Raw genomic sequence first — 12597 nt, 5'->3', positions numbered from 1 at the left:
CATTTTTTAAGTTGAATCTGACTTAGACAACCCCATCAGAGGCTTATCTAGTTAGGAGTCATTTAGAGGGTGTTTGCTGCTGCCTTCCTCTGAAATACAGCCCATTATTTTATTTATTTGTTTATTTGAAATATTTGTATAGTGCCCTTCTCAACTCTGAAGGGGACTCAGGGCAGTTCACAGTGTTGGCAACAATTCAATGCAATTGATAAAACAGTATAAAACATTAAAATTGATCCTCCCCTAATAAAATATTAAGCATTATTAAACACATCACATAAAATAGCATCACCTATCACACAGACACATAGCTGTTGTCGTAAACAGTCCTGAGTCATTGCACTTTCAACTTTCACTTTCACTTTAACTATTCCTATGATGGGCCGAATGCTTGGTTCCACAGCCAGGTCTTTAGCTGTCTCCTAAAGGTCAGGAGGGAGGGGGCCAACCTGATCTCACTCGGGAGGGAGTTCCACAACAGTGGGGCCACCACTGAGAAGGCCCTGTCCCTTGTCCCTACCAGCCCCGCCTGTGAGGTTGGTGGGGCCAAGAGCATGATCTCTCCGGAAGATGTTAATCTATGAACTGGTTCGTAGAGGAAGATATGTTCAGACTGGTAAGTTAGGCCGGAACTGTTTAGGGCTTTATAAACTAAAGCCAGCACTTTGAATCATGCTCTATAGCTAATAGGCAGCCAATTGAGTTGCCTCAACAGGGGGGTTGTATGCTCCCTGTGCAACGCCCTAGTTAACAACATGGCTGCGGCACATTGGACTATTTGCAGCTTCTGAACAGTCTTCAAAGGCAACCTCACACAGAGCGTGTTGCAGTAGTCTAGACAGGAGCGTGAACTACCGTGACTAAGTCAGACTTCCCAAGGTATGGGCACAGTATTACACTTGATATTCCTTGGCAATCCACCATCCAAGAATTAGTATGACCTGTCCATGCTTAGCTTCTAAGATCAGATAGGATTTGGTGCCTTCAGGGTATTTTGGATGTCTTTAGAATTCTTACTGCCTTCTTTATTATGCTCTTTTCTGTCTCATCTTTTCATTAAAGCATTCCTTTTCTCCAGTTTTAATGTTAGGTTTAATTAAAAAATACTGCTAATCAAAAGCAGCAGTGGCAGCAGCAGAAATAGTGTCAATACTCCAATGTGAAGAGAAGTCTGAGGCTATGGCTCTCTTATTTAGGTTTTACACAATGGATGCTGGATGGCATTAAAAAGTCTGGAGTTCAGAGTAGCCGTTTGTGATGAAGTCATAAGTAAAGTATGCAGTCCATCTCCAGCGCATGCCATTAAAACCTTCAGACCAGACTGTCCTGTTACATAATCTCTGGATACCACACGTATGAAAGGAAAAGCTAGAAATAATATGCAAAGAATGCCGTTGAGTGCATTTTATGTGTTTATGAGGACTATTTCTGCACATCCGCTTGTTTTTTAAAAAGCTAAATGATTAATGGTTTGATTGCACGAGCTGCAATAGCAATTCAATGTTTTAAGATCAGAAGCTGCAGCTGTCCCAAGGGAGCATCGTGGCTCCTGCTCTGACATTATAGGGGGTCGTAACGACCCAAAGTTCCAGGAATGATCCTAGTAGCGGAAAGACCACATGCGCAGTATGGAAGTGCTGTCTTTGTCAAACCAGGCCTCCAAGTCAGCAGTGCCCACAACACTGAAGAAAACAATATCGAGGTTATAACAGTAGAGCTTAATAACATCACCATCACCTCTGTGTACAAGCCCCCAAATGAAAATTTCTGCTTCTCCTCCCCCGAGAACTTTGACAGGCACCAAAGGGCGGTAGTAATTGGTGACTTCAACAGCCATAGCCATGTATGGGGCTATGCCCAAGAGGACAGAAATGGAGAGGCTGTCCTGTCCTGGTCTGAACTGCACAAACTATCACTCATCCATGATAGCAAGCTCCCACCATCCTACAACAGCGGGAGATGGCACCGAGGTTATAACCCAGACCTCTTATTCGTGAGCGACAGCATCGTACAGCAATGCATCAAATCAGTGGGACCACCAATCCCAAACACACAGCACCGACCAATAATATGCCAACTGTTCCCAACAATAAGGCCTCAGGAAGTTCGATTTAAACGAAGATACAATTTCAGAAAGGCAGATTGGACTAAATTCTCAGACATGTTAGACGACATGATCACATCGGTCGCGCCAGTCCCTGAGGAATACGAACATTTTATTGAAATAGTGAAAACCTGCTCACGGGCCTCCATACCGAGAGGCTGCAGAACCCACTACCTCCAGGGCATTACTCCTGAAACAGCTGCCTTGTTGGAAAACTATTACAGGCTCCACAACGAAGACCCATTCAGTGAGCAGACCCTTCAGGCAGCGCAGAGCATTGTGTCCTCCATCTCTGAAGCCAAGAAAGAACAGTGGATCAAGCTGATCACAGAGGTCGACATGGGCAGGAGCAGCCAGAAGGCGTGGAGGCTGCTGAGACGGCTGAGCAACGATCCCTCACAAACTAATACCCATGCCAACATAAAGGCAGATCAGATAGCACACCAACTCCTGAAGAATGGGAAACCCAACCTTGCCACCAAAGTAGGAAAGAAACCAATAGCCAGACAACCAGAGATTGAGAACAACAACCTCCATGAACCCTTTACATCTACTGAATTGGACATGGCTCTCAACAAATGTAAGAATGGCAAAGCAGCTGGCTTGGATGATCTACGGATGGAACAAATCAAGAACTTTGGTCCAAAAGCAAGGCGCTGGCTGCTGGAGCTGATGAACAACTGCACTGCATCCTGTCAGATCCCCAAAATCTGGAGGAAAGCAAGAGTCATCGCCATCTTGAAGCCAGGCAAAGACCGTAATGACCCAAAAAGCTACAGACCAATCTCCCTGTTGTGCCACCTCTACAAAGTTCTGGAGAGACTTATTTTGCATAGAATTATGGAAAATATAGACCCCTGTCTGATCCCACAGCAAGCTGGCTTCAGAAAAGGCAAAAGCTGCACATCGCAAGTGCTGAACCTGACCCAGCACATAGAAGATGGCTTTGAAAGGCAGCAGATCACAGGAGCTGTCTTCATAGACTTGTCAGCAGCCTATGATACTGTGAACCACCGCCTCCTCCTGAGAAAAATGTATAATATCACAAAGGACTACCACCTCACCCGCCTGATAGGAAACCTGCTACAAAACAGGAGCTTTTTTGTTGAGTTCCAGGGCCAGAGAAGCAGATGGCGGAAACAGAAGAACGGCCTGCCTCAGGGGAGCGTGCTTGCTCCATCCATGTTCAACATCTACACAAATGACCAGCCACTGCCAGAAGGGACAGAGAGTTTTATCTATGCTGACGATCGTGCCATTACTGCTCAAGCAGGGAGCTTTGAGATGGTAGAACAGAAGCTCTCCGAAGCTCTAGGTGCTCTTACTGCCTATTACAGGGAAAACCATCTGATCCCTAATCCATCTAAAACACAGACATGTGCCTTTCACCTTAAGAACAGACAAGCATCCCGAGCTCTGAGGATTACCTGGGAAGGAATCCCACTGGAGCATTGCAGCGCACCCAAATACCTGGGAGTCACTTTGGACCGTGCTCTGACCTACAAGAAGCACTGCCTGAACATCAAACAAAAAGTGGGCGCTAGAAACAACATCATACGAAAGCTGACTGGCACAACCTGGGGATCACAACCAGACACAGTGAAGACATCTGCCCTTGCGCTATGCTACTCTGCTGCTGAGTATGCATGCCCAGTGTGGAACACATCTCATCACACTAAAACAGTGGATGTGGCTCTTAATGAGACATGCCGCATTATCACGGGGTGTCTGCGACCCACACCACTGGAGAAATTACACTGCTTAGCCGGTATTGCACCACCTGACATCCGCCGGGAAGTAGCAGCCAATAGTGAAAGGACCAAGGCAGAGACATCTCCAGCTCATCCCCTGTTTGGGTATCAGCCAGCACGTCAACGACTTAAATCAAGACATAGCTTTCTTAGAACTACAGAGACACTCGCTGGAACACCCCAGCAAGCGAGAGTCCAAAAGTGGCAGGCCCAAACCCAGCACCTCAATTCATGGGTGATACCAGATGAGAGACTCCCCCCTGGGCACTCAGAAGACTGGGCGACTTGGAAGGCGCTGAACAGATTGCGCTCTGGCACCACGAGATGCAGAGCCAATCTTAAGAAATGGGGCTACAGGGTGGAATCCTCGGCATGCGAGTGCGGAGAAGAACAAACCACTGACCACCTGCTGCAATGCACCCTGAGCCCTGCCACATGCACGATGGAGGACCTTCTTGCGGCAACCCCAGAGGCACTCCAAGTGGCCAGATACTGGTCAAAGGACATTTAACCAAATACCAAATTTACAAAATCTGTGTGGTTTTTTTTTCTTTTTTTTTCTTTTTCATTTTAATCTCTGTGCTTGTTTTGCTCTGTTAGAATTGTAAAACAATGGTTGCTGATGACACGATAAATAAAATAAATAAGGGGGTCGTAATGGATGCCTGAGGCTTCTGAGCTATTCGATGGATTTTGTGCTTTGGCATGAAAAAATGCATAAACTTCATGATAAAGTTTGTATGTAACAATGATAGAAATCTTATCTTTCTAAGCTATGGCTCTTGGAATCTCCCAACTAGTATGCAGGCTGGGAGATAGTGGGATGGTCTAAAAAAGTAATGATTCTGAACTCTGAAAAATATGTAATTAAAAATAAATAAATGCAGAAGTTAATGCAAAATTGAAACAGATGATGAATATGAATTCAAAAAAATGCTGATTGTAATTTTTTCACCCACCCCCTTTGTTCCTTTCATTTATAAACCTATTTATACACTGGATATGTGACTAAGCATCATCAGTATGGTCTCTCCCTAGAAGGACTAAGGTTGCATCTGCACTGTTGAATGAATGCAATTTGAACATCACGTTAACTGTCATGGCTCAATGTTATGGAGTCCTGGGATCTGTAGTTTTACAAGGTATTTAGCCTTCTTTGCCCCCAAGAGTTCAAGTACCTCACTAAACTACAAATAACAGGATTCCATAGCACTGACCCATGGCAGATAAAGTAGTGTCAAACTGCATTCATTCTACAGTGTAGATCAGGCACGAGCAAACTTCAGCCCTCCAGGTGTTTTGGACTTCAACTCCCACAATTCCTAACAGCATAGCGGCTGTTAGGAATTGTGGGAGTTGAAGTCCAAAACATCTGGAGGGCTTTTTTTTGGTTGTGTCAGGAGCGACCTGAGAAACTGCAAGTCGCTTCTGGTGTGAGAGAATTGGCCGTCTGCAAGGACATTGTCCTGGTGACGCCCGGATGATTTGATGTTTTATCATCCTTGTGGGAGGCTTCTCTCATGTCCCCGCATGAGGAGCTGGAGCTGATAGAGGGAGCTCATCCACCTCTTCCCAGAGTCGAACCTGTGACCTGTCGGTCTTCAGTCCTGCCGGCACAGGAGTTTAACCCACTGCGCCACTGGGGGCTCCTATCTGGAGGGCTGAAGATTGCCCATGCCTGGTGTAGATGCACTTATAGACAGAATCCAATGGTCTACCTCTTCAAGCAGAATAAATAAATAAAACTTCATTTATATACCGCTCTATCTCCCTGAGGGGACTCAGAGCGGTTTCCAAGTAACATCATCAATACACACAGAATAAACAACATAACCATAAGATTAACAAAATGATATAAGTATAACAATTATCACCATAACACATATATATTAAAAGTAATCCTGCCTGTTCAAGGCAATTTAAAAGGCCGAGCCAAGATTAGTGCAAGCTCAAAAATTCTAGGGGGCCAGGGGATTAAGCGCAGTGCTATAGCAAGCTACAACAATAATAGGTATGGATCTATTGCTGTTCATTTCCGGGACCTATTAGAGGAAGTGACCTGGGTAATTGGTAGGAAAAATAAGGCCATATTCAACAGTGTCTAGGGCTGAGCTAGAACTAGTCATTCTCAAAGGCTTGTTGAAACCACCTTCAAGCTCTTACGAAAGAAGGGGAGGGATGGGGTCTGTCTAATTTCCTTGGGGAGGGCATTCCAGAGGCAGGGGGCCACCACTGAGAAGGCCCTCTCTCTCATCCCCACCAACTGTTCTTGCGATGCTGGTGGGAGTGAAAGGAGGGCCTCCCCGGAAGATCTTAGAGTTCGCGCCAGTTCATAGAAGGAGATGCAATCGTGGAAATAGGTGGGGCCCGAACCGTTTAGGGCTGTAAAGGTCAGCATGGCAGAAGGACCTATGATCTCTTCCCCCCTCTATTTCCTGTAGTCTTCTGAATCCCCTTCAGAACTTGCTCTGGAGTAATGGTAAAGCCTTCAGAGCAGACCTGTGGCACCATGTAAGGCTTGTAGGGAAGAGAAGACAGTTCTAATGCTATCACAAAAATTAAATTGAACCAAAGAAGGTATGTGGGTCTCAGAATCATTGCATTCATCATCTGGGGCCAGGAGCAATACTCTAAGAAGCTGCCATAAACAACCATACCTCAGTGAGCTTCCAATACACTGATAGCCTGAAGATTTCAGCTTTATTGCTTCCTGCACCTGCACTTATCATGTTTTGCTTTAGCCAAGGCCATAAAGAGGCCTAGTATTTGGGACATTTTTTTCAGTTCAGTTCACATGGGAAAATGCATGCCTCCAAGCACTGGGAAAATACAGTGTCTTAGGTAAATTCTGTTCATGCATTGGTTCTTTCTAGTCTGGGTCCTGCATTGGTAAGGTTAATGTTGGGTGTATTAAAACTTAGTGACACTTCTGATATTTTATGTCCTACTGCATTATTTTCCTATAGAACCCCTCTGCTTGCGTAAAGCTGTCCTTTTTATCCCATTCCATGTTTTGTTTTGGTTTTTTTTTTTTTAATCAATCTCTTTCATTATAAGTCTATTCACAAAACATTTAATTGTCCATGGACCTTACTCTAAAAATTATCTTTGGTGATGAATGTAACTCGAACCTTTTGACTTCCAATCATGCTTAAGTTTTCTTGCTTAAAGCTTTGGGCTCGTTTAATAGTCTACATCAGTACTACTCAAAGTGATGATAGTCTATGGGCTGATGGTACTCAATATGCCATCAGCGACTAGATTTTGAGGAATTTTCAGAAAAGAAAGCAATACTTCTAGCCAAGATGCACAAATATTGTATTGGTCACTGGTATTATTGGGGGAAAATTGCAACCCCCTTCCTCTGCTATCACAGAGGTTAAGAAGCACTTGTAGACATTATAGTAACCCTGCTGATTTTAGCTTCTCACCATCCAGGCAGAATGGACGGAAAAGAACCATTCCTACACTGCAGAGTTGATTTCAACTTTAACTTTAGTAATCTCTGCCTTGTCCTGTGTGTCCCTACACCACCACTTCCTATGTGGTCTGATAGGGAGTTGGAACTGATGCTGGAGTGAGAAAAAGCTTTACAGTGCTGTAAAACCAAAAAACCCAAATAAAGGTAAAGGTAAAGTTTTCCCCTGACATTAAGTCTAGTTGTGGATGACTTTGGACAGTGGTGCTCATCTCCATTTCTAAGCTGAAGGGCCGGCATTGTCCATAGACACAGCCAAGGTCACATAGCCAGAATGACTGCATGGAATGCCATTACCTACCCGCAGAAGTGGTACCTATTGACTACTCACATTTGCATGTTTTTGAACTGCTAGGTTGGCAGAAGCTGGGCCTAATAGCAGGAGCTTACCCTGCTACCTGGATTCAAACTACCAGCCTTTAAGTCAGCAGCTCAGTGGTTTAACCCACTACGCCACCAGGAGGCTGCTAAAAAAACTCAAAGCTCCCAGTATTTCTAGAGTTGCAGTTAGCTCAAAGACTTTAGACTCCAGTCAAGATGGTAAACACTCTCTGGGATAACGTGAAGTTTACTCTCATTTTCTCTCACACACAAGCACAATGTACACATACATGTCTGTATGGGACTTCAGGTTCCCTGTTGACTTATGGCAATCCCAGGAATTTTATAGGAGTTTCTTAGGCAAGGAACAATAACCGTGATTTGACATTTCTTTCTTCTAAAATAGACCTTATCACACCTGATATTTGTTGGCTGTCTCTCATCCAAGTACTAACTGGGGTTGAACCTGCTTAGCTTCCAAGATCAGGTGGGATCTGGTACCTTTAGGATATTTGTGTCCTTGTAAGTTGCAATATTTTAATAATGCCTGTCCATCACGTACCTGTGGTTTCTCAATTCCAGAAAGAACGTCTTGAACTCTTTTTGTTTCTGTGTCACATTCTGTGTAAAGGAGGGGAAAAGGGATTGGGGATGGGGAGAGAGAGAAAAGGAAAAAAGTCAGTCATTTTCAGTGGCAAAGATTTCTAGATGCACTACAAAAGACTTTAAAATAAGAGAGATATGGTACACATGTTACTTTCTCACCCTTTGAACCATCAACAAAGATCTTCAGGATGGACTGCAGTCCTCTGTAGTATAGGTATAAAATATATTCACCACATTGAACTGTAGCTTTATCTACACTGCCATATAACCCAGTTTCTGAATCCAGATTACCCGTTTTGAACTGGATGGCAGTGTAGACTCATAAAATCCAATGCAAAGCAGATAATCTGGTTTCTCAAACTGCGCTCCTCCATGTGTTTTGTTGAACTTCAGCTTCCAGAAATCACAGCCATCTTACCAATTCCTGTTAGGAATTGTGGGAGCTGAAGTCCAAAACATCTGGAGGAGCACAGTTTGCAAATCACTGATCGAGATTCAGAAACCAGATAATATGGTAATGTAGAGTCAGCCTTTGTCTGCCTTATGCCAAATTCATCCATGTTCAAGAGGAAGCGGGGCTTCTCGTGAAGCAGGTTTTGTAACCAGCTTTAATCAAGAAATGAAATCAAAGTTAAAGTGCAACTCTCATCAGCATTAATTGAGATTCAGAGATGTGAGAATGGCTGAGCACTAAGCGGAAAATTTGGAACGAATCTGTGCTAAACAGAGGACAGGAATGAGACCCATATTTTATTTTTTTAACCACAAAAGAGGAGTGTTAACATAAACACTGGTTGAACAGATGGCATTTCTGAAGGTCAACCAGTATTCTATTTACATGATTCTCAAAGGCATAACTCTCATTGTGGCAGTAAATTAAATTTTATTATCAATTTAAATATTATTATGAATGTTTTTAATTGGCTACCTCACTTTAAGTACCACTCTGGGGGAAAAGGTAGCATAAAAAACAGAATACAGAAATAGTAAATAGCAAGCAGGGAGTCACAAGACATTGCATAAAAATGTATAAAACCCAGGAGAAGGAAAATGAACATTATAAGGAAAAGGCTTCTCCCTGAATGGCCTGTTGTCTATACGCAGAGAACAATTGACTATAATGAAGAGTATCCCATCATGTCAGCCTCTTCCACACACAGGTGCAAGACTATCAAAGCTAAACCTTTAACAGTCTTCTTAAGGAGATATAAATAAGTATTGCAGAAGTAAGACAAGCTTTATATTGTCTTAAGATGAAAATATGCCTTTGCCTTTTCCTGACTGTACATACCTGCAGAGAGAAAAGCCAAAACAGGCATATAAGGTTAAAAAACACCCAATTAAAATAGATCCTAATTGGTGCCTGAAGGTAGAACTTGTGTCTAATTGGCAAATCCTTTCTAAAAGTAGTCTTGAGAAGTTATGTGGCCACCTCTTTAGTGCCAAAAGGCTAGACAAGATAAGCATCATTGTAACTGTATTAGCAAAACAATGGTTCCAGGCTTTTCGCCAAAAAGCTTGTTAAGGTCAGATTTATGGGTGAAAAGGACATGTGTTTGGGGCACATTTCTAAAAAAAGTGTTTTAATCCATTACTTCCCAAATAAGATATATGGCAGTTTAAACACCATCTAGTTCTTGAGTTCAAACTAGAATCATACAATCACTCTTGAACATCACTTGGAGAAGTTGTATTTAAGAGTTTAAAAAAACACTCCAAAATTGTAACAGTAAATAAAGAGCAACACTCAAAAACAGGGGAATTCCAGACACGAAACTATCAGCTAAGGATTCCCCCAGGCAGTAAGACCTTGAAACTGCTAGGCCATTAAATGCTAATCAAGGTGGCCAATTTAAACATTCACACCTACCTCCAACAGACAAGAGTTCTTTCTCCTACCCTGGACATTCCACAGATATATAAACCTCATTTTCCTAGTTTCCAACAGACCTCATAGCCTCTGAGGATGTCTGCCATAGATGCAAGCAAAACATCAGGAGAGAATGCTTCCAGAACATGGCCATATAGCCTGGAAAACTCACAACAATCTAGTGATTCCAGCCATGAAGGCCTTCGTCAAAACATTGAAGTTATATTTGTTTAGACTACAACTCTTTGGATCCTCAACCTAGTGTGATCACTGGATACACCTAGTGTAGTAACTGGGTGGATTTTTTAAACTTTGAATATGTTTTAATGGTTTTTAACTGGGAATTTTTAATACTGTATATATTTAATCCCGTTTTAATGTTTCCATGTGTGTATATTATAAAATGTATGCAGATTCTTTTATGTTAAGCCACTTTGAGTCTCCTGCAGGAGAGATAAAGCAGGGTATAACTTATAATAATAAGAGTAATGATAATTATACATTGTCTAGGGCAGTGGTTCTCAACCTTCCTAATGCCACGACCCCTTAAAACAGTCAATCATGTTGTGGTGACCCCCAACCGTAACATTGTTTTGGTGGCTACTTCACAACATTTTGCCGTTGTTATGAACTGTAATGTAAATATTTGATATGCAGGATGTATTTTCATTCACTGGACCAATACCCGATATGTCCAAATTTGAATAATGGTGGGATTGAGGGGGGGATTGATTTTGTCATTTGAGAATTGTAGTTGCTTGGATTTATAGTTCACCTAAAATCAAACAGCATCCTGAACTCCACCAATGATGGACTTGAACCAAGGTTGGCACACAAAAATCCCATGACCAACAGAAAATACTGGAAGGGTTTGGTGGGCATTGACCTTGGGTTTGGGAGTTGTAGTTCACCCACATCCAGAGAGAACTGTGGACTCAAACAATGATGGGTCTGGACCAAACTTGGAACAGATACTCAAAATGCCCAAATATGAACACTGGTGGAGTTTGGGGAAAATAGACCTTGACATTTGGGGGTTGTAATTGCTGGGATTTATAGTTCACCTACAATTAAAGAGCATTCTGAACCCTACAAATGATAAAACTGGTTCAAACATCCCACACAGAACCCCCATGACCAACAGAAAATACTGTTTTCTGAAGGTCTTTGGCGATCCCTTTGACACCCCCTCACGATCTCCTCAAGGGTTCCGACCCCCATGTTGAGAAATGCTGGTCTAGGGATTTCTGGGAGTTCTAATTAAAAAAAAAGTAACTGCCCCAAGCTTAGCTCCTGATATTCTAACTTTATAACAAGCATCAGTTAGGAAATAAGCACTATGGAGAACCTTCATCTTCTCTCTGTGTGTATGAAACACTTCCAAACTGGAAGAAGGCAAGTCTAGAGCTTTGACTCATCCAGAGAAAGAATGAACACACTCCTACAAGCAACAACATTATTCCATTATTTTGTCCTTGCAAACAAGAATAGATAATTTACAGTTTTGTTCCTGCTCCAGAGAAATGACTACTATGGTATATTTCTTAACTGAACAATTTCCAAATCTAGGAAACCCTATTTTCCAGCCAAGAAATGATCAATGGCAAATACACTTTCCATCCCTATATGAAGCCCAAGTCCATCTGAAGGATGACATGTCCCACGCCCCCTGTAATAACACCTGATGCAGAACAGTAGCCAAAATGATCACTGCTGAGTACAGGTTGAGTGGAGCAGACAAAGGCAGCGCCATGAATCAGAAAGGCAAAGCAATAAACTTTAGTAAGAATTTACTGATGGTAACATCTGTTTAAAAGTGGAAAATACTGTTCTCCTCCTTTGGAGATCTTTCAGAAGTGCCTTTGTTGTTTCTTCTCACAAGGCAGTGAGATGGATGACTCAATCTCTACTACCCATATAGGCACAGAGCATATGCCTCTACACCAGGCATGGGCAAACTTTGGCCCTCCATGTATTTTGGGCTTCAAGTCCCAGAAATCCCAGCCAGTTTGGGTTGTTGTAGGTTTTTGGGTTGTATGGCCATGTTCTAGAAGAGTTTTTTTAAAAAAAACAACCCTAATTTATAACAGTAAATTAAAAAACAACAACACTCAAAAACAGGGGAATTTCAGACAAGAAATAATCAGGGAAAGCTAATCACCTCTCAACAAAGGATTCCCTCAGGCAGTAACAAGCCAGATCAAAAAAACTGTCAGAACATCAAATCAAGGTGGCCAATTGAAATATTCACACCTAGCTCCAACTGACAAGAGTTCTTTCTCCCACCCTGGACTTTTCACAGATATATAAACCCAATTTTCCTAGTTACCAACAGACTACCTCTGAGGATGCCTGCCATAGATGCAAGTGAAACGTCAGAAGAGAATACTTCTAGAACATGGCCATACAGTCCGAAAAACCTACAACAACCCAGTGATTCTGGCCATGAAAGCCTTTGACAACCTGG

General features: G+C 42.5%; 1 protein-coding gene across 2 annotated transcripts in view; it reads right to left on the bottom strand.

Annotated features, from left to right (window-relative positions):
- FNDC3B (fibronectin type III domain containing 3B) overlaps nt 1-12597 on the bottom strand; it is a 332684-nt gene that overhangs the window by 84004 nt on the left and 236083 nt on the right. For both annotated transcript variants that reach the window (XM_067466047.1, XM_060767521.2), the window contains one exon: nt 8217-8275. In XM_067466047.1, coding sequence (XP_067322148.1) covers nt 8217-8275 — 59 coding nt within the window. The remainder of the gene's footprint in view (nt 1-8216; nt 8276-12597) is intronic.

The sequence above is a fragment of the Anolis sagrei genome, chromosome 3, assembly GCF_037176765.1.
Source record: "Anolis sagrei isolate rAnoSag1 chromosome 3, rAnoSag1.mat, whole genome shotgun sequence".
Lineage (NCBI taxonomy): Eukaryota > Metazoa > Chordata > Lepidosauria > Squamata > Dactyloidae > Anolis > Anolis sagrei.
The sequence above is the reverse complement of the archived record's forward strand: the minus strand, read 5'-3'. Positions and strand labels throughout refer to the sequence as shown.